At 34.8% G+C, this 21,273-nt stretch overlaps 4 protein-coding genes across 10 annotated transcripts in view; 2 read left to right on the forward strand and 2 right to left on the reverse strand.

Moving 5' to 3' along the window:
- Window positions 1–306: 306 nt before the first annotated feature.
- LOC124414630 (transmembrane protein 267) lies at window positions 307–2,480 on the reverse strand. Its single transcript, XM_046895630.1, has 2 exons — window positions 2,038–2,480; window positions 307–644 (listed from the first exon to the last, which is right to left on the reverse strand). Exons 1-2 carry the CDS (start codon window positions 2,323–2,325, stop codon window positions 315–317), a joined length of 618 nt encoding a protein of 205 aa, XP_046751586.1. The 5' UTR covers window positions 2,326–2,480; the 3' UTR covers window positions 307–314.
- An 819-nt stretch (window positions 2,481–3,299) lies between these two features.
- On the forward strand, window positions 3,300–4,748 carry LOC124414633 (c-Myc-binding protein). Of its 2 annotated transcripts, XR_006930047.1 has the most exons (4): window positions 3,300–3,481; window positions 3,697–3,818; window positions 4,035–4,279; window positions 4,320–4,748. XR_006930047.1 is itself a non-coding variant. In XM_046895634.1 (3 exons), exons 1-3 carry the CDS (start codon window positions 3,452–3,454, stop codon window positions 4,177–4,179), a joined length of 297 nt encoding a protein of 98 aa, XP_046751590.1. In that variant the 5' UTR covers window positions 3,300–3,451; the 3' UTR covers window positions 4,180–4,292. The 2 variants fall into 2 exon arrangements, 1 of the variants encoding a protein (XP_046751590.1); XM_046895634.1 differs by lacking the exon at window positions 4,320–4,748 and having other exon boundaries at window positions 4,035–4,292.
- A 483-nt stretch (window positions 4,749–5,231) lies between these two features.
- Window positions 5,232–7,045, reverse strand: LOC124414631 (prefoldin subunit 3). The gene is made up of 2 exons (XM_046895632.1): window positions 6,886–7,045; window positions 5,232–6,022 (listed from the first exon to the last, which is right to left on the reverse strand). Exons 1-2 carry the CDS (start codon window positions 6,967–6,969, stop codon window positions 5,531–5,533), a joined length of 576 nt encoding a protein of 191 aa, XP_046751588.1. The 5' UTR covers window positions 6,970–7,045; the 3' UTR covers window positions 5,232–5,530.
- Window positions 7,046–15,235: 8,190 nt separating this feature from the next.
- Window positions 15,236–21,273, forward strand: part of LOC124414858 (proto-oncogene tyrosine-protein kinase ROS) — a 35,029-nt gene continuing 28,991 nt past the window's right edge. For 5 of the 6 annotated variants that reach the window (XM_046895956.1, XM_046895957.1, XM_046895958.1 and 2 more), the window contains exon 1: window positions 15,236–15,529. In XM_046895956.1, coding sequence (XP_046751912.1) covers window positions 15,380–15,529 — 150 coding nt within the window. In that variant the 5' untranslated portion in view covers window positions 15,236–15,379. The remainder of the gene's footprint in view (window positions 15,530–21,273) is intronic. The other variant, XM_046895960.1, reaches the window with a different exon arrangement.

Raw genomic sequence — 21,273 nt, forward strand, 5'->3', positions numbered from 1 at the left:
GTCTGCTAACAATATAAAACGCGTGAAATCGAAGTGTTCTGAGTTTTCGAAAAATCAGACACCCCGTTGATCTTCATTTGCCAACCCTACTGAAAATGACCGTTATCATCGAAATCAAGGTGTAATTATTTACACGATATTAATCACAAAAACGCACATCATCAGTTATGCTAGATCAAAAATCATTTAGTCAATTATATATAATTTTTTATCCAGTACATTTGATGATTCGTGTCTTCGTAATTTATTATAAAAATCATGTAATAAATGATCATAGTTTATCACATGAATGGTTTCGATCTGCTTTGTAAAACTCAAACATGCTGGATCCAAGGCAGACGCTGATCCTCTTGAATGAATTCTTCGGGCATTAGCAAATGCAGAGAGTAAGGCAAAGCCATGGCCATGAATAGGTAGAGATAGTAGGGCAACGGCGACGTCGATCCAACGAAGACGAACCACATCCCTCTCCTGGTGGCATCGCGGATGTGATGACTAAGGAAACCGGTTATAATCACCCATACGTAATAGCCGGATGCTGAATGGTGGAACGCCTTATAGCTTATCGCGCTAATCAGCAAAAGCAGCAAAGGTATCGATGAGCAGTGCAAGATCGGTCTCTGCCCTCCCAAATTCCGGGCGTCCTGTGAATAATAATAACAATCCTCGTAGTTTGTAATCTAGATGTTTTCTCAGGATTGCCATGGATTTTGAATTGTCAAATTCCCTGCTTTTGCCAATTTTTACAGACGAAAAATTTAGATTTTTCAAATTGTTTTTCATTGCAAATTATATTTTAATTCATTTTGAATTTTGTAACGTATGCTTCACTTTATATATATGTATATTGAAGTGTTTCATTCACGATTGAATCATGCATATGCAATCACAGATATGCGATATAAATATTACGTTATGAAACCTTCCGAACGATGTAAAGATTTTAGTTCCAAATTCTGATTTTTTCAGAAATTCGATACAATTTTCGGAACATTTAATGATTTCTTCAGGCTTAGTTAATACACATTTTTGGTGGCTTTAATAATCAAGCTATTTCGGTTCATAGTCTCTATCAGGGGGTACTCAGAAATTAAAAAAAAACCGTTCTTTTGAACGTTTAAACGTTTCGAGTAAGCAAAGAAGGAAAAGCTTTGCTCAATAATTTCGAATGATGAAAAGATAATAATCGAAAACCGCTGTGGCATTGAAATTAATCGAAAAACCAATTTCTGATCTCGATTTTTTCAATATACTCGTGTAACTTAAATTGCTTGTATAAAAATGTAGAAAAATCAATTCCTTCCTGACTGATTTTCGATTTTTTTTTTCTCATTGTCTCGTAAAATTCGTATGATGCAAATATTATACATTTTTATCACCCTATAATATTGATCGAAATGAAAATCGAAACTCGAGTCGTCTTATGTTTTCGACCCTGCTGTCAAATCATTTTCAAAATTGAATAACGTGGCTTAAATATTACGCAAAAATAGAGGATAAAGGAGAAATTGTTCCAGGCAATTTAATACTGCTTTTCGTTGACACCTATCAACCGGACTTTTTTGGTGTTGGGTACTTGGACGCGGGATAAAATGGCGCGAGTGAGTACAAACGTAGATAACAATCTAGATTAAAATTGTATTCCCATCAATTCAGATTTTTATTCCCATAAACAACTAACGATGTGTTAAATGTGCGTATGAAGCGATAAAATTGCATTTTCGTTTTGTACGAATCTCTAATTGTGTATCCGGATTTCTTCAGATATTTTTAAATTGTTTCAAAAGCAAAAAAAAAAAAAAAAAAAAAAAAAATTCTCAATCTCCGCAAAGTTTCTATGCCTTTCCAGACTTTATACATCGTTACTTTCAAATTTCGATTACCCTTGACTTCGTGATTACATGTTACAGCTGGTTAAAATTAATTTAAAAAAATATTTGAAACGCAGTAAACTTGGCAATGTTTGTGGTGAAAAATACGCATTACAAAAAAAAAAATGTCGTGTTTTATACAGTTATATTCAGATTAAACACTCACCCGCAGTCTCCAACTTTTAGCTAGCAAAAAGTGATCCAAATCTATAAGCGACGAAATTGCGAAGCACAACGCTATGCCAAACGCGTTTCGAACTATCGATTTACCCGCGAGTGCGACGACGAGGGACCAGCTTAGGCCGCCGACGATAGCATGTGTCAGGTTATCGGATACCGCGCGTAGCTCGAGACTGCTCAGACGGTAAAGTAGAACATCGCCAACCCGCGACGTCCCTCCTATGAGGATTGTCAGGAGAATGCGAACGACGGTTTCAGTCCGCAGAAAGAACATTCTAGAGGCAAAACGCTGCTTTTGACTTCAAGCCACGTCGCGGATTCACTCTAATTTTCGACACTATTCAACTCTGTATCAAGAAAATATGAACGGAGTTTCCGCTTCATTTTTTGTGTATTACGCACCACGCGGTCATCGACTAGTCACACTTCGCACATTGCACATGTCAGATTAATGTCAAGGTGTAGTTTTTACCGACCGAGAATAGGCGGTTACGTTTTCGAATCTCTTGGAAGGGAGGATATACGATGAAGATGAAGTTCGTGACGTTACTGTAACGTTGAATATTTAGGAAAAATCGTTACTTCGAACCTTTCGGAATGTCTGAAATTTACTAAACCGTGATAAATAAGATATATTCTTATTTTGAAATGCCGACTTCGTAAAAGTCATTCTAAAATTGTACGATAATGGTTTTTATTCCTAAAGTAACTAACTTCAGACTCATGATTTACCAAGATTTTCCCTTTTGAAATCGATGGTTTTTTTTTAACAATAGATTCGAGCTTGTCTACGATATTTACTTCAATTTCGAAAAATGTAGTCCTACTCTTCAGTAGGTAAGAATATTTACTCCTCGATTTTTTGAAAATCTAATTACATGCTTTGATAATTTATCTACTATCTTTGTTCTCAATTTATTGTAAATAGAATATTACTTCTCGAAGGATGATAATTGTAAAATTGCTATTGTCAACAGCTTAGAATTCCATTATACAAAAATAACACAACTTGTGTCCTGTTTCTATGTACCTACATTACCACGTGACGATAGAAATCGAGCGCTATCATTGGCTGAAGATAACAGAAAGTTCCATAAGTATGTATCAAGTACGCCTGTCGGTCCAATGAGTTGGCCCTATTTTCCCAGGGCGCAATAATGTCGCTAAAACGAAATTGCGACAGCACAGAGTTTCAACGCCCTGCCACCAGCCATAGATTAGGACAAAACCATTTGTCGACTATCGAACACAATCAGTATTCAGTATTCATTTGCGAACGCTGTGCAGATGTCGAAGGACTTTGCAGGCACGGTTCTATAGGCTAGGATTAATTGATAATTAGTAAAAAAAAAAATCGTTCTTAAGTAGCAAATAACCAACGCTCAAAGTATTATTTCGACATGTCTAACTACAAACAGGAATTCAACAAGGTAAGATCGTACAGCGATGAGTAAAAACGACCGAATCTAACCTAATCCAGAAACGACAACATATTACACAAAGTCGATCAATAGTGTGCCTGTGAAAACAGTCTTTCTTTTTTTTTTTTTTTTTTTTTTTCCCCTTTATTACTGCTAGTTTCTCCATTTTTTTTTTTTTCTTGCTTAATGTTATTTCTAAAAATCTTGTACTTTCTGTCCTTCAGCCAATCGATTCAAAGCGCGAAGAGTTCAGAAAATATTTGGAACGTGCCGGAGTTATGGATGCTTTGACCAAGGTGCTGGTTTCGTTGTACGAAGAAACCGAGAAGCCTGATGACGCTTTAGAGTATCCTTTGCAAAGTAATTTGTTGGACGAAAAATAATGGCTGAAAAATTTTTTGCCCAACAATTCAGAGCTCGCGGATCTGAAACATTCCGAGAATTCTAAATATTCACTACAAGCTGAGAATTCCTACCGTATCAACACAAAGAAAGCAACCGATTTTTGATCTTTCACTTTTGCCAGTATAGTCTATAGTAAAATCTTAACTCAAAATAACAGATACGTTCGAAAAAATTTGGGCGGTATAACAGACGCGGCGTTAGAAACTGAGACACTAAGGAAAGAATTGGAAGAGGCAAGGATGACGATTACTAGTCTGAAGGAGAAATTAGTCAAGTATGAGTCTGACGAAGGAGCGGAGTAACAAGTTCTTGCGGCAATACAAAACGTACAATACTAGTCCCTTGATCGTCTTACGCGTTAAGCGAGACAGAGAAACAAAAACCTAAAGAAAAGATATATAAACATATATATATATATATATATATATATATATATATATATATATATATATATAAAAAAATCTATTCCAACTACTGATGTGCCTTAATTATTATTATTATTATATGTCTAGGAGTAAGCTTTCAAAACTTAGTATTAAAATCATAACGTGTGACAATTTTGAAACATGTATTATTCCATTAGAAGTAGGCGTAGTCGATATCTTTACTAGAAATGGATAATCGGTTCATAAAAACGTCTAGCTGCGTGTTAAAATGGTTTGGCAAGCAAGTTCAAAACTAAATATTAAACCTCTTCGCTTTTCTCTTGACTTTCGTCGTTCGTTCCTTACTATTCAAGAAACGATAAATGACATTTTTTAAGTACTATCTGCATAGTACATAAATACATCTCATTAAATATTATTATTAATATATTATATTACAACACAATGTAAGGTAGCCACCGTTGATTTCAAAATGATATAATATAATGTATAAATAAGTGAATAAATCTTTTTATACAGAATGCAGCTTGTCTCTTGTTTATTTATCGATTTTATTCTTCCTTCACTTTTAATATGGTAAAGTTTTCGGTCTTTGTTTGTTTTTTTTTGTTTTTTTTTTTCACTATTTTTCAAAGATTACGAAGATTAGAAAGAAGTTTTCTTTCTCTAATTACAGCTGTAATTTTTGGTAGACCGAGTTTGAGATACGAAAAGATGTGAAAAAGGAATAAAATATTTGGAAAAGCCTACGATCGATGGATAAATTAACGCTTAAAATAGTGCAAAACCTATAATTCAACTATCATCAATACATGGAAGAATAAATTTGTTCACACAAGTTTAAGTAAGAGTTATTATTGTGTACTCTTTGACAGCATTAAAATAACAGCGAATGTTGATAACCTAGCGTTACTGCGTACAGACAGCATGATATTCGAATTAATTTATATAATGAAATTGATTGTTAAGATATGCAAAAACTGTTACAAACGTTCTCCTCAAATATGAAAACAATGAATCGAAACCACGACTTTATACACGTTCATATTTTTATAACGATAACTTTTTATGTTAATGGAAATTCCACTGAGGAATTAACTTTAATTTGTTCTTTTCAATGCACAGTTGCGTGCAAAGCAAGGTGAGTTTAAATAATAATAGAAAAAAAAAAAGAAAAAAAAAAAAAAAGCAACAACACCATCAGTTCCTGGAGCGACGATATTAATTTGTCAAATCCTGGGGGGAAAAAAAAAACTAAAAAGAAACTTCACGTCGATTTCATAGCCTGTCTACGTTTAACATCCCAATTATAAACCCTAGCCATATTGACTTCCGTCGTTGTAAACTGATCGCGCAAAAAGTCCAAATCATGCTCTAGGTAGCTGAGATTTCTCTTGGCAGCTTCGATGTTTTTGACTAGAAGCTCTTGGGCGTCGTCCAGTGTGTATTCCAGCATCACGTTGGCCCCTAGCCAGAGACAAACTTTGTTAGTCGGCGGCACCAGAGCCCTGGCAAAGACCTGTTCCGACAGCAAAAACTGCGTCTCTAGATCCTGGCTGTTGTTCTTCTCCGCCTGAAGCTTCTCGATCATTTCGAGAGAACGCTCTAGCTCCGGAATTTGCGTTCTTAGCCTCCGACGTTTGTTCGATAAATTACATTCCATGAATTTATATTTACTGTACTGCTCGTCCAGCTTCTTTAACACCTTGTCCACCGACCCTTCGTTGTCTGGTTTCGCCATAAATGCGTCTACATCTTCCTGCCGTACAAAAATTATCTCAATCATATCTCAGGTTCTTGATAATAGAAATATTAAGTCGCAGCTATCGGTCGAGGTTCGATTATCAGCTTGTATTATTCAGAATCGAAACGAGTAAATCGATGGTAGAGAAAAGTAGAAATTAATTCGCTCCAATTGATTCCGCAAACTTTTCAAACAAATTGATAACTTAATTCTGTTATTTCTGAATCTAAGTCGGAATTTTTTTAATGTATAATAATCCAAACGAATCAGTTTTTTTTTCATATCAGAAATTGAAAAAGTATTTTTTGATACTTAAACACTGATGTAAAGCGATTATCTGAGATATATTTGTACGGATATGGATTCGTTAATCCTTGATTCAAGAGAGCAAAAATTTTTTAGAGATCCAGAAGACAATTCGCAACTGAGAAAAGTCAAGAACGAAAGAATCGGTTCAAATACTTGTTTGAAAAAGAAAATTTTCAAACTTTAAAGACTCGATCGTCGAGCGAACGAATGTCCTTTAAAAATGCGAGGAGCACGAAACAACTAGAAATTATTGAGCGAGACAAAAGACTGTCTCTAATAAAATTGGATGGTAAAAAACCGAATGAAACCATATAAGGCAAGGAAATGTGAGTGTGAAAAAAATTACGCAAGTAAGATCGATAATCGCAAGGTGTTATTGCGAGCCGGTAAATATTCATCTCAAGAATTGTTTCGCTGGCTAATTGATCGGGAAAAAAGTAGATAAAAAACCAAAGCGATAGTCTTAAGAGATCCAAAATTCGTTTCGGAGCAGATCGAGTGGATCTACTGATCTCTCATTCACGATCGGTAAAGGGGATGGGAAAGAAGTTTTTGAAATTATCTCTCACCACAAAGTCTGCCTCCGGTATTCCGGCGTATGATTTTTTATCGCCTCCTAACTTGGTCTCTCCGTTATTGCCACCCTCCTCCATGTTGATATTTTCTATCTTTATTCTATTTCGTGACTCACGCGGTCGAAATCAACTCGCCGTTCGAGCGTGTCGGTGTGTCGGACTTGATTTCTGCCAATTTTCACGGTTTAGCTGCTGTGTTGTAGAGGAGAAACGTGCCGCGATATTCGTTCTGAAGTATGTACGTCTAACTTTATTGTCTCGCTTTTCTTTTCGATCGGTAATACAGGGACCGACGAGACCGGTCGACGAAAAAAATTTATCACTCTTTTGGAAATGATTTTTACGATTTTCGACAATTATTAGAGAAGTTGGGATATTTCATGCAATTTTTTGCAATCAACTGTTTCGTACAAAATTACAAATACGCATAGTTTCTCGTAAAAATTTGTAAATTTGTAGATTTTCATAAGAATTTTATAGACTTTCATTTACGAGCCGTTCAAACGTGTCGCTGTCGGACTTGATTCTGCCAATTTTTACGGCTTAGATGCTGTGTTTTAGAGAAGAAAACGTGCCGCGATATTCGACCTCGTCAACATCTAACTTTAGTGTCTCGCTTCTCCCGTCGATCGGTAATAGAAGGACCGATAAGACCGCTCGACAAAAAAAATTTATCACCCTGATGAGAATGATTTTTACGATTTTCGACAAATTTTTAGGGAAATTAAGACATTTCGTACAATTTTGTGCAAAAATTGATTTTCATAGTTTCTCGTAAAAATTTGTAGATCTTCATGAGAATTTTATACTTTTTTAGTGAAAAAACCTGCAAGTCACAAGAATTTTTAGCAAAAATTAACAATTCTTTACGAAAAACTCTGCATATTTTCAACTTTGTACGAAATGCTACGAAATGGTCCAATTTCTGTAAAAATTCGTAGTAGTAGAAATTTTCACCAGGGTATTGTGCCTGAGATGAGTTAATTACATTTTTATTTCTCATGCATCGAAATAATGGAAAAATATATATACCCCCCATAGAAAATCTGTGATTTCAATTATTCGTTGATAAAAAAACGAAACAATATTATTTTTGAATCAAAGTTATTTAAGTGCGAAATTGAAGATTGTTTAATTGTCATTTACAATAGATATTTGAGAAAATAGGTAATTCTTATTAAAATTCATCCGTGAAGAAATAAAAATTTGACAACTAGAACTCAGATTTGAAATCCGTGCTGATCGGTGTTACGAGCTTTTTTCCTCTATCGTGTCTTTCGAAAAATCGTATTGATGTTTCATTGTAAGACAATTTGGAAGTTAAATTGTCGAATCTATGATAAGGGGATTCAGAATGTGAATAAATTTTTTCCGTTATTCCCATTCTTAATTCTTCACTTCAAATTTACATTGAAGAAAAAGCGCGCATTATTCTTGAAGTTAGAAGAACGAGATATTGAAAAAAAAAAAATTCTAGTCTTCAACTAAATCGAAAACCTTGTGAAAAAAATAAAATGTATACTATTGATTACAATGTGAGCTTTTTTTTCAAATATCAGTACAAATATTTTGATTACAAGTGTTTTTTCCTGCATCAAAAGAAGAAGAATTAAGTGTACAATTGTACATACATACATCTCGCTTCATTTAAAAACCTCAATAATGCTGAAGTAGCATTTTTTGATAAGACGATCGCAGCATTGACTTGGTGCATTTCTCTCACGAGCTGCGCAATTTATACAATCTTGAGGGACTTTGACATAGTCTGCACGAGCACTTTTACAATATCGGTAAAAAATTGACTCGAATGATTCGAAGCTCAGCCTGTGATTAATGACCACGATGACATATCATAGTAAGTCACGATATGTCCAGAATATAAATTCACATATTTTCTCCGTGAGTTGAATGATTCGTCATTATTATACAAGGATTATAATCTTACAACAGAATTATTTTCGATCTGAAAAGACAGGTAAACGTTCATAAGTGTATTGCAAATGGTGTAAGTTTAGAGGTAAAGCATCAATGGTGCAGTATAATAACGTTTACATTTAGTATTTCACTTTGATCCGAGGAATGAACACCGAGTGAATTTCGGTGTAAGTAAGTTGAGATGGTGGAAAGTTAGTAAACACATTTACGACGCGTATTTTACTAGTTTTATTCGTCGAGATAATGGGGGAGTGGAACCATAATATCACTGGTACGTTGCATGACGATTATTCCCAACATCTGACCACGCGCCAGAGCTATACTCTTAAATTAAACCGTTTTATGTAACGTCTAGCTGCTCATCAAACCGACGATAAACGACCGTTTCTATAACAGCGCAATTACTCGCGACTCTTAATTTATACGAATTAGATCCACCTGCGTCCATCAGGTGCAGATTCGTGTATTGCAGCCAATTGACGGAATTGATGTATGAAAAGAGGGACTGAATTGACTAATCTTCTTTTTTTTTCAGAAAAATCAAGAATTCAGAATTTTCTAAACCACCTATTACAAGGACATGTGGAATTAAGAGACATAAGAAAATTCTCATGGAAGACCCGTCAAAACAGGATGAAAGATTTAAACTACAAGAAATGTATGTTCAAAGGTCTTCAAGTTGCTCTGTAGTTTTGGAAAAAAAAATTTCTCAGTCGATTTGAATACCATTTTTTAACTCTGTATTCGTAACATTCGGATTTTTTATCGTTCAATAGATAAATTTATATTTTTTTTTTTCTTTTAAAAAAAATGAAAAAGTTAAGAGAATTTTAGGTTGAGAGCTTTATTATTTATAGTTTCAAGAACATTTTAGAATTTTTGTATTGAAATTATTAACAAAATGGTGGGATTTGCGTATATAAGTATAGCGAACGACCACGTTTTCAATCCAATGTCGTAGATTCCTTGGTTAATTTCTATCGGATTTACTTGAAACTTTGACATAATCTTACAAACTTGTTTATCGATTCGAGTCAGTGTCTAGATTTTTCAAATTAAATCGCAAAAATTTTTTATCTTACAAATATTTGTCGAAAGAATAAATTTTTTTGTTCATAATCGTAGATATTTCATATAGTTTTTAACATTTTGAACCCGAGAAGGTTTCGTTAACTCGAAAAATTTTTTTCTATCCGTTACAATAAGTTGAACACTGACGTCAGGAGATGCGCCACCCCAAAAACCCTCGAATTCGGAGTCGTTCGCTTCTTACATGCACCCTGCCACGATTTTGTTATTAATGTCAATGAAAAAAATTCTAAAACATTCTTGAAACTATAAACAATGAAGCCTTCAAACTCAAATTGCTCCAAGTGTCTTCATTTTCTTGTAAAAAAAAAAAAAAAAAAAAAAAAAAAAAATACAAATAAAAATCCTAAAAATACTCGCTCGCACATTTATTATATATACGTATTACGTATATATCTACGCTTGTAGATATATATATATACATATGTATATAAATGATGAGAGCCATGCAATCCGCACCCGCACCCCGCATATTATGAGCATCGTCCAGACGGATGGATTGACTTGCCTGCAGCAGCATATTATCTCCCACATCCCTAATAGCGCTAATAGATCTCTTCACTCTCTTCAGACATCGTCTTCTCTCTCTCTCTCCTTCTCTCAGTGTTTTAATAACTCAGTTAGTCCACGCTATACTCATAAAAATCCCTTCTTTTGTTACTACAATCGTATATGTACTGTATAGTGTATAAGGGTCGATATAAAATTCGACAATATTTGTTTTTCGGTGTTAAATTTTTTCTTCCAACTTTCCTCACACTTTCAATTCAGAATTTGTATTCATTGATCGGTGTTGTTTTAAATTTTTTAATGGAAAAAAAATAATAAAATGATCATTAAATTTCAATGGTTAATAGAAATTATTCTTACCGTTCAAAAAATTGAAATTAAAAAATAAAAGAGCAGATATTATTCAATATATGCATTGTTTTTTTGTTTTTTTTTTTTGTTGCAACACACTTCGTAGAACGAAGTGAAAACCACTGTGCATATATGCAGATTAAAATTGGCTAAATTTATGGTTAAAATTTAAAGAATAACTTTGCGGTGTCCCCTTTTTCTTTGAGTTTTGAGTAAAATTTGCTCTTTTTCTTTTCTCATTGTCAGTGACTAATGAGTTCGCAGGTTAGCTGGATGCGAGAGCCTCGTGAAGTGGGGTGTCGGTTGCAGATAGCAAACAGGAGCGGCATTCACTCTGGCCGTTGGTGAATGGCTGAGGCCCCGCGGCCGATGGATAGGATAGAAGTATAAGCGCGTACATTGGCCATTTCCGCAGGAAGTCCAGCTACCAACCTGTACTGTAACGGTCGTTGAGATTGGAATTGAGCTCGCTATATGTTTCCTACGTAATACATCGATCTCGATTCACCTCCGCCGGTCATTTATGGTCGACAGCCAATTTGATGTCCCGCATAGTTATCGAAAGAGATCAGTTAGTGGGTATCTACGCTATTCCAAGAGCTGCTCAATTGCATTTTACAAATCCCAAAGAAGACCAATCTGGTAAAAAATGTTCAGGATAGATGGGACGTAATGTCAGACAGAAACATTAGAAAACAAAAGTTCAAAAAGTGATATTCGGGCCAATAAACTCAAATTTGATGGGAAAAGACGCGGTGATAGAAAGAATTGTTTTTTTTTTTTTAACGAACACCTTATTTAAAAAAAAAAATGGACGCACACGTTGTAACTAGATGTTAACCGTTAAAACTCACACTCAGGGTTTAAACATAATTTTTTCTTTTGTAAAACGGGAATTTTTCGAGTCAGATTTCATTAGACTTGCAGCTTTTAAAGTATATTTTCAGCACATTTTTGAGCTAACTGTACATTGCATAAGGCCTGAAACTATTAGTTCAAAGCTCAATTATTGAATCGGGTATAATTGATTTGGAACAATAAATTATCAACGGATTTATTGAACAAATTGTTTATTCTTCCACCGATAAAAACAATCTAGAAATTTTTCGTTCATTGCAGGTCCGAATAATTCTAACTTTGAAATTTAGAAATGCATATAAACAATATAAAGACGGAAAATTGAAAATCTCGGCTGACAGATCACAACTTTGGTTGAAATGCAGGCCCTGCGGCTGGTAGGGATTTGATTTTCGTATTTACATACCCTAATTGAGTCGGCTAAGGGGAAAAGGACGCCTGAAAGGTTCTCTAATTATTGACCATTCGTCGAAGCAGCATACCGAGGCATTTGAGAAAAATCGAGAGTAAATAATAAAATTTCGGAGCAAACATAGGCGGCGAAGGATATATTTTTCTTCGTGGTTCTTCGACCCGCACACACACACTTCAGAGAGTCACGTGTTTGTCGTCCTTGTCAGAGAGAACTGCGGCGAAGATGCGTCTGCAGTGAGAAAATCATAATAAAGAAGAACGAGAGAATATATATATATTATACAAGACGAGAAAAAAGGAAAGCAAACAAAAAAAATAAATAAAATAAAGAATAAAAATAAAAAGTCGAAGAAGAAGAAGAAGAAGAAAAACGCGGAGGGGAAAAACGAGGAAAAAACGTTTGTTTGACGATCTTTTCTCCGTTTGTTTTGTCCCTCCGAAGTGTGATCAACACAATGGACCGAACGGCAAAGGTCAGAGGCAGAGTCGGCACTCCGCCTTTACACAAGTACCTACGACTCACGAACCAACCAAGAACCAACCGCAAGAGAAGATGCAGTCCGACCATGCCCGCATGTGACACGATGAACAGACGTGGAGAGAGGAGACGCAGACGCGACGAAATGCCTGTAATACGTGGGCACAATGCCTTGACTGCGAGAGGATGATCGCGATGAAGATACGGGAGGAGTCAGTCGAGACGTCGGGAGTGTAACTGATCTGGAAGAAGAGCGCACGCGACCCAGACTCGCAAATCCATCCAGCTGCCCCTTGGCTGAACCTTTTAACAATCTCGAAACTGGGATCTACTTGGAAACTTGGAAACCATATTCGCGAGGACACGATGCTGCGGTCATGCTCTCTGATCTTATTGTTAATTGAGAATTATATTGGTTTAACACAATTCTCAGAATTCTTAGGAGAACATGGAAAACAGACCATTTTAGGTTAGGTTAGAAATACTGATGTTGGGGCAGATTAGATGCTTCAAAGAGTTTGCAGGGTGTTCAGTTAAAAAGTTGCAAGAGTAATAATCTAGTGGATAAGGAATAAGTGTACCAGCTATTGACACGTTTAGATCCAATTATTGACCTTTTTATTTTTCAAAGTTATAAATTTATCGCGCAAATTGTGAAGTTCGCGATGACTAAACCCAGTTGCTAGAGGGTTAGGCACTAAAATAGCTATTTACGTGGCATGCCCGTAAAACGCCTGTTTTTTTTTTGACAAGGATAAAGATTTCAGGACGAGCTGAAGGCGAGCCGGAAGCTAGCCGGAAGCGAGTACTGAAATTATCCGAGCCAAAAAACGGTTTACGGGCATGCGACATACAATATTTTTTACGGTATGGGCATTGAAAAGCAAAACGAAGAGTGAGGTTATGTCGCGATCTGTTCGTCGAAGCTACTTTATTCGCCAGTTTGGGATGCGCACTTCGAACTGCGCATCAAAACTGCGGTATAAAGACTTTATTCAGCAACTTTGTTCGCTGCCGTATAAAGCGTCACTTTACGGAACGAAAACTGCCACAAAAAGTGGACTTTTCAATGCCCATGCCGTGAAAAACTATTTTTTAATCGTTTTAGAACTAAGGATCAAGCAGATCCAACCAAAGGAGGTCAGTACTTGGTACACTTACCTTAAATTGCGATCAACTAGTTTCGGGAAGTCCGAAGAGTCGATCTCAAAACCCTGAAAACACCATCCACCATTCGGTATATATATATATATATATATAGTGTAATCGATTGATGTTTCCGAAATGGTTGGCGTTTATTTGCCGAAACGAAAGTCTCCGGGTGTCCAGATTGCGTCTATAAATTCATCCTAATCCTGGTATTTAAGTAGGTGAATAGGACATAGGTCGTCCTATTCAATTTAGGTATATACCAAGTATACAAATTGGTGAATGGACATTGTAAGTGCATTACGAGAACAGCGGGTCAACCTGCCAATTGACCATTGTCCATTTGCCCATACGTATTACACGTATAGATGATGCCTCGGCGATGTACCATAAACCGTGGAGTATAGGTATGTGCATGCATTACGAGAGTATAAAGAGTCGCGGTGATACACACCAAGTGCCATTCTAAATCGAGTGCTTCAGCATCTACCGCATATCATGAGGTTCAGGCTACTCAGCCCCTTCTCAGCTCATTGCTCACATGTGGAGCTAAAAGAGCGTCATAATACTTCTGAAGGACTGTTACGTGTCTCTCAGGACAATTATTCCAGGACGCTGGCTAATGAAGACAGTCCACCACCACCGTCCTCTTCCACCATGGATATCATGGTATCGAATGTTCAACTTGACATACAAAGAGTTAGGAGATCGTAGTCGTATTTAATTTCCATCGATCTCACTACGTTCATAAAAAAGTGTTAATAGCATTGAATTCTGCCTTGATTTGTCCAATGACTTCACTGCTGAATAAGGAGTTTAATTATGATCTGAAGCGAGCTGTTTTATTAACCCTCGGATAATTGTTTATCGCGTTTCAAGCTATAGTGTGAACAACACACTGTTTACGTTGATGAAAGTTTCCAGCTCCATTGGACGAAGAGCAAAGTTGATAATAGTTCATCGTTATGCTAGTGCGTCTTCTCTTTCTATCTCTCTCTCTTTAAATATTCCCTCTTTCTGTGACTTTCCTCCCGAGTGTTTCAAGTTGACGACCGTTGAAGGGAGTGGAGTAAATAAGGGCCGAATCCAGAGCTTCAAAGTGGTGAGCTAGGCCAACTTCGAAGCTCGTCTGAAGTGGTGGGGTGCGCACTCGACGAGTCTTTGCTGGACTTTCGTTGGTGTTCGGGGCCCCAGAGCGGAGGCCACTAGCCAGTTGCTCTCTTGTGCGCGCACCCGCAACTTGGACGAGTCGGAGTAGATATTAAAGGTTGACCGCCTTGACCCACGTTGTTGGTCCGATCTAGAAGAACTGATCTTATTGCCGAAGAAGAAGAAGAAGAAGAAGAAGAAACGTGAACAAAGAGAACCAACGAAGAGAAGCAAACTTTTGTGGATTCAAACCAAAGGACCAAACACCAACTGTGATACCATATAAAATTGTAACAGTGGAGATGGACTCCAATGTCTAAATAAAAAATGTTCGAAATTTAGTGTTCTTTAGCCTGTGTGTTGTGTCTGTGTGTTGTTCCTGTGAAAGGGTTCAACGATTTTTCACAATATTTTGTCATTCGAATGATCCGAGGGACAAAAGGACTTGAAATATGAATCTGAGGATATAGAGAGCAGGTATCCGTGAATCTACGTGAATGCCTAGTCACGTGTATGTACATATTATGCAGGGGGTGAACGAAAGAAGGTGATATTATGGTAGGGCTGAGGATATGCGTGGTGCTGAGGCTCTTCGCCCTGATTGCTGGAGTCGTGGGAGTCCTTCCGGATGACTTCGACGTTGGAAGCCCCACGAGTTTCGAACAGGATTGCATCGCGTGGTGTCGTGATCTCGACGTCAACCAGGTGGGTCTAGCGATAAAAAATATGACGACGTCATTTGCGGTTGGAAAAATCACTTCTTTATGGAATTTTTTCGGTTGTACTTAAAGACTCTTCGCGTTAAAGTCTTCCTGAATTTGATGCCATCACTGTATTGAACAGGATTCTAAGACGATTCTTTTTCTTCTTTTTCAAAAGCTTCGTTTCACATTTTTTGGAATCGAGAAGTTTAAAAAAAAATTTCCCATTGATAATTTGATTTTTTATAAACGAATAAGAAACTGATGAAAAATTATTAATTATAAATAGATTATTAATTTATACGCACCAATTGACAACGAGTTTTATAACATCCGAAATTGAAACGTTTCAAAAAATTCAACGCATTTCTTATCATCAAACAAGCGAGTCGCGATTGATCGAACGTTGCATTGAGGAAGACCTTCAATTATGCGATAGAAATGATTCGTAAAAAATTAAATAATTGCAAATATCATACAACAATAACAACGTTGAATAAATCAGAGAATATATGAATATAATGATTATTGATGTGCAAAGAAACAGATGAAATATATCAAAAACAACGTATAAACTCATATTATTTTCAGACTTTCGAAATAATTATACAAAATATTTTATAACACGTATACTGTTACCGGATTAATTTTTTCGTCGGTTAAATTTTAATTAGCGTTACAGCGGCAACTTGTTTAAAACTGTATCATATATGTAACATATATGTAAATAGCGTTATACAAACGTTGTTTAAAAAAACAAAAAAAAAAGAATTTCGTCGCGATTTTGTACAAACCAATTATAAATAGTATATTTTTTCTACCAACGATAAGCGTTGCCGAATTGGCGTTAAAAAATTAAGGGGAAAACGGTTTGAAAAAAAAGAAAAGGAAAAAAAAAAAAATCGTCGCGACAAGCGTCGTGGCGATATGAGCTCGTGGTTGACAATTTTTTTCATGTAAAGCGTTAATTAAAAAATACAAACTCGTCATATAGATACTGTTCGTTACTTACATTACACTGCAATCCACGTTGGCATCATCATCAATCTTCTCCCAATTAGAAGCGGTGATACATTATATAATAATATTGTGCGTTTAATCAAAAACAAATTATTTTCTCATGTAAGGTTATTTTATCGCTTCGTGGGTTTTTTTTTTTTTTTTTCCTCTTTATTCTTAGATATGAAATTCGATTCTTTTTTTTTTTTTTTTATTGTTGTTTTTTAACCAAACTTCTTCACGCTGTATAAATTGTCGAAAAAATTTTAACGGAGCGACAAAGATAAGGAGAACGAAGGATAAAAAAAAAAAATCTTCTCTACACTAAATTATATAAAGTTATGCATTAAATGGGATAAAAGCTGAGAAAAAAAAAAAAAAAAAAAAAAAAAAAATCAAACGGAAAGAAAAAGATAGAAAGAGAGAGCGAGAGAGAGATGAAAATGGCCGGCTACGAAGGACGTATCAATTGAGTTGCTCTTCACTCTCCAACCCCACCGACGACTGTGACATGTAACGGCGGTAGTATATATATTCATTAATTAAATTAAACCATAGAACCACAGAACGGTGCGGCCTTAAGCTAAGCTCTTCGTGGACATCTCGAGATCCAGACTAGCAGCATCGCGAAGAGAGAGACACAAATTTTCACTCTAAATCTAGTTTTTACCTCGTGGAAAAAAGAAAAGAGAACAGATTTTATATCGTTACAATTGACGATGGATAAGGGGGGAAAAAAAAAAAAACAATAAAAAAGATAAAAAAAAAAAAAAAAAAATGGAAACACAATCAATGAACTTTTACAAAGTAAATTGTAAAGTGTTTTGCAAAGATGAATTTCTCGGTTCTGAGTGGATATAATAAATATACGATAAGAAAAAAAAAAAAAAAAAAAAAGTGAGGAGTAAGGGATTTTACGGGTTTTATGTAAGGGGGGATTTTTTTCATCCGTAATCAATTAATCCTCCTCATCATCCGGCTGTCGTTCTCTGTCCACAGACTGTAATTATCGCGTCGATTGACGAGAGGCTTGGATTAAACGTTTCTCTCACTCTACTTGTTGCCTTTTTTTTTTTTGTATTTTTTTTTTTTTTCATCTCGCTCGAGGAGGGTAAATGATCAGAAAAACTTCCTCGCGAAGAGGAGAGATAATCTGTCATCTGCCTGTGATTTCAAGCTTTGATTTTAGCCGGGACTTGCCACGTTTCAAGCTTTATCTCAATTTTAATTGAAAACTCGAGGCTTTGAAATATCGCGTGTTCATTTTTTCTTTTTTTTTTTTTTTTCTTTCCTTCTTTCTTACTCTCGCAATTAGTAACTCGAATTGATTTGTTTCTGATGTTTAATGTCGTACGAATTTCACTTGTATGAACGTTCAATTAATGAAGAATATTTTGGTGAACCGTTTTATGTAAAAGGAACGAATCTGAAATGTTCGGTCGATTTTTTACAGCATAATAATTTATACTCTCAATTTCTATCGATTGGAAATTGTTTTTCAATCTCTTTGGTTAGTGAGTAATGCTAAAATTGTTGATCAATATTTTTCACATTAAGAACAGTCTATCCAACTGATGAGCAGAAAAAAGGGCTTTTCAAGAATTTTTTTAATACGATCTTTGATATTTGAAGAATTAAGAAAATGGCTTTTTTTCGCCGTTTTTTTTTTTGCAAAAAAAATATAGTTAAAATGAAAATGTCAAAAAAAGTATGATTCATTCCAAGGCAAGTAACATGCTGAATCTAAAACCGTTAGATTTTTTGATTTTAAGTCAACCATCTCCGAGAAATCATCAACACCGCAGACTTACCTTTTTTCAAACCGATTTTCGTCTATACAAAGTGAATAAAATCGATGAAAAGTTTTTTTTTTTAATGTCATTCGAAAGTGTATTTATTAAGCCTAACAAAGCTTGTATCAATATTTACAGTTAAAACATACTAAAAAAAATTCTTAAAAAACGCTTTTTTTTTTTTGGCTCGTCAGTTGGTTAAACCTCTTAAGTTATTATTGAGATATTTCAAGTTAAGAACTTTGTACGGAATGTAAAATATGTATACTTTATACACTTTCTACGTTACAAGCTACACAAAAAAAAAAAAAATTATTTTCATTTTGTCCGATATCGATGAATTTCTAGAGAGACATAAGTGAAGACAAAAGTGTTTCGAGGAAATGGACAGAAAAAACGTACGAAAAAAGAAGAAGAAAAAAAAAAAAAAAATGTGACCGTTATACTTAACAAATGGGTTCAAAAGTCAAGTTATTATATACATATATATATATATATATATACCACATTCGTGACGTATGTCTTCGCGGTTGTTATCAGTTGGAAATGATTCCCTAAATATCTGAGACATCTTAACTAGAAAAGGGTAATGAAAAGTTTCGAATGCAGGCTGCATAGATAATACATTACACGTTGTACGTTATAAATGGGTAGATACACGAATGCACCATTGCAGCGATAAGAATTCCATAAATTATACATAATAGTGCGATAAGACGAAAGCACATATATTTATTTACACACGAGGCGCCTAAATTCATTCACTAACACCCACCATCATCTGCATCCGTTTCTGTAATTCAAGTGTTTTTTTTTTTTTTTTTTTTTTTTGTTCATCCTTTTCTAACTTGTGAAAAACGTTTCTTGGAATTTTGTCGATTTTTTTTTTTCTTTCTTTCTTTCTTTTTTATCATAATTGTGAAAAAAACGTAGAAATAAAAAATTTTGAGGATTTGCAGAAAATGTCAAAGTTTGTTTTGTTAGGGTAGAAAAGGTTGAAAAAAAAAAAAAAAAAAAAAAAAAAACTTTTAGTCAAACGGAAAGGAGTCGATTTGACATGGAATATCCCATAATATTGTTGAGATGTATAGAAAAACGCGAAATATCTATTGACAGTCACGGCACGAGTAGTAGAAAAATTCTTATCTTGTCGATGTTGGCCCGCTGAGTGACCTGTTCTAGTTGCGTAAAACGGCTCATCCTTCACTCATTCCAGTGTTCTATCACTATAACGATGAGCATCGACAGTCGGGCCAAAATACAGAATTTTTATGACCCTGACAAATTGCAAAATCTAACGGAAACTGTGATCGCGGGGAGAAGATGCGAAAACCTTAAAGCACGTGGCATTAGCTGAAGATAATCGATGCGTCGATTGATCGAGTTAAAAAAAAAAATAGTCGAACCTCGCTCGATTAAATCGATAAAAGTATAATCGATTATTTCGTCCTTTTTTTTTCTTTTTTTCTCTTTTTGAAACGGTGCATTTTAAACCCAAATTTCGTAAATTTTAGTACGTAGTCTGAATGAGGGAAAAGTCTTTTGATTATGCATAATTTGATTCAAAATATTTTTTTAATTTAAGGTGAAAATATTCATTTGTTTATCACTTATTATTCACAAATAGATATTTATAAGTAAGTAAGAGTTATGAGAGTATGAATAATTGATTGAATTTAATCATATGGGAGTAAAAAACGAAAAGCGATTCTGAGGAAAAATTATCGAGTCTGAAAAATAATCGATTTAATAGAAAATCAATTATTTTTTGTCATTCTTAGTACTATAATGTTTTTTTTGTTTTTGACCAAATTTTGTGGGAATTTGCAATCCTAAAGAGATTGAGCGTAAAGAAATTTTTTTGTCTTCTGGTACTTATTGGACTTGTGAGAAACAAATTTCATTTGACTCGTAGGAAATCACACGCGTTTATATTTCGTATAAAAAGAAGTTGAATGATTATTATTTCCTCCAATCGTATAAACAAGAAATTAGTAAATTGTCCAAAAGTTCAGATAATTATAGTAATTTTTTAGTCAGAAATCGTAAAAATCTTATTGTCGAATAAATCTTACACGATTTTTGAGTAAATTTATTATTTAATCGGTCGACTTGTATCGAAATTATACTTTTACTTCTTCCTGTTTTCGATGATTGACTATATAGTCTCTTCGAAATTAATTTTGTCAAATTTCTATTAATCTAATTTTATCAAGTTTTCTATAACAAAATACAAAATTAAAAAAAATATCAAAGCTATTTCAAACATACGCGCGTATATAAGCTCGTGTGTACCTATCTGGTCACACTGGGCACAATGGACTTCCGGCTGGGCCTCATATCCTGTTGCCTGAAACGATGTACAACAAACATACACGCGTAGGTATATATATAGGTACCTATAAATAAATAATCTAAATTTATAATATATTTAAACTGTACGTAGTTGGTTCGAATTTGTTGATAAAATATTTTAATTTTAATTATAGATAGATACATATCGTCACGTGATGTCTCGCACATGCGTGCCAGACTTGTATATATGTATAGCATAATTATACAGACGAGACAAATGATGTCGAGTGTATAATACGAAACGCTTGCACGTTACTTAATTATTATCGAGATAATAAATTCTTGAGATATTAAGACAAATTGCGATAATTGTATTAATATTCGCGGTCTTGGGAAAATGTGTCGCGTTAAACGGTTATGATATAAAATCATTATGTAGCAGGCATCAGTCTGCGGTATTCTATTATCAAATTTTTATGTCAGGTCAAAGGGGAGAAGAAATAAACAGAATAAAATATAAGGCGAGAAAAAGTTAGAAGATCGTAATGTTTTGCCAGAATTATGTTTGTTACAATTTTAAATATTGTTTATACGAACTCTATCTTCATTTTATACGCTCCATATAATATTGTGTTACGTACGATAAAGCATTTTACATTTT

This window comes from Diprion similis, chromosome 14 (assembly GCF_021155765.1).
Source record: "Diprion similis isolate iyDipSimi1 chromosome 14, iyDipSimi1.1, whole genome shotgun sequence".
NCBI lineage: Eukaryota > Metazoa > Arthropoda > Insecta > Hymenoptera > Diprionidae > Diprion > Diprion similis.

Coding starts and splice junctions, on each gene's coding strand:
- LOC124414633 (XM_046895634.1), top strand. CDS start 3,452: ATGTCTAACTACAAACAGGAATTCAACAAG. Junction 3,482..3,696: donor ACAAACAGGAATTCAACAAG/GTAAGATCGTAC, acceptor TCTGTCCTTCAG/CCAATCGATTCAAAGCGCGA. Junction 3,819..4,034: donor AAGCCTGATGACGCTTTAGA/GTATCCTTTGCA, acceptor TCAAAATAACAG/ATACGTTCGAAAAAATTTGG.
- LOC124414630 (XM_046895630.1), bottom strand. CDS start 2,325: ATGTTCTTTCTGCGGACTGAAACCGTCGTTCGCATTCTCCTGACAATC. Junction 645..2,037: donor CTAAAAGTTGGAGACTGCGG/GTGAGTGTTTAA, acceptor TATTATTCACAG/GACGCCCGGAATTTGGGAGG.
- LOC124414631 (XM_046895632.1), bottom strand. CDS start 6,969: ATGGAGGAGGGTGGCAATAACGGAGAGACCAAGTTAGGAGGCGATAAA. Junction 6,023..6,885: donor TACCGGAGGCAGACTTTGTG/GTGAGAGATAAT, acceptor TTTGTACGGCAG/GAAGATGTAGACGCATTTAT.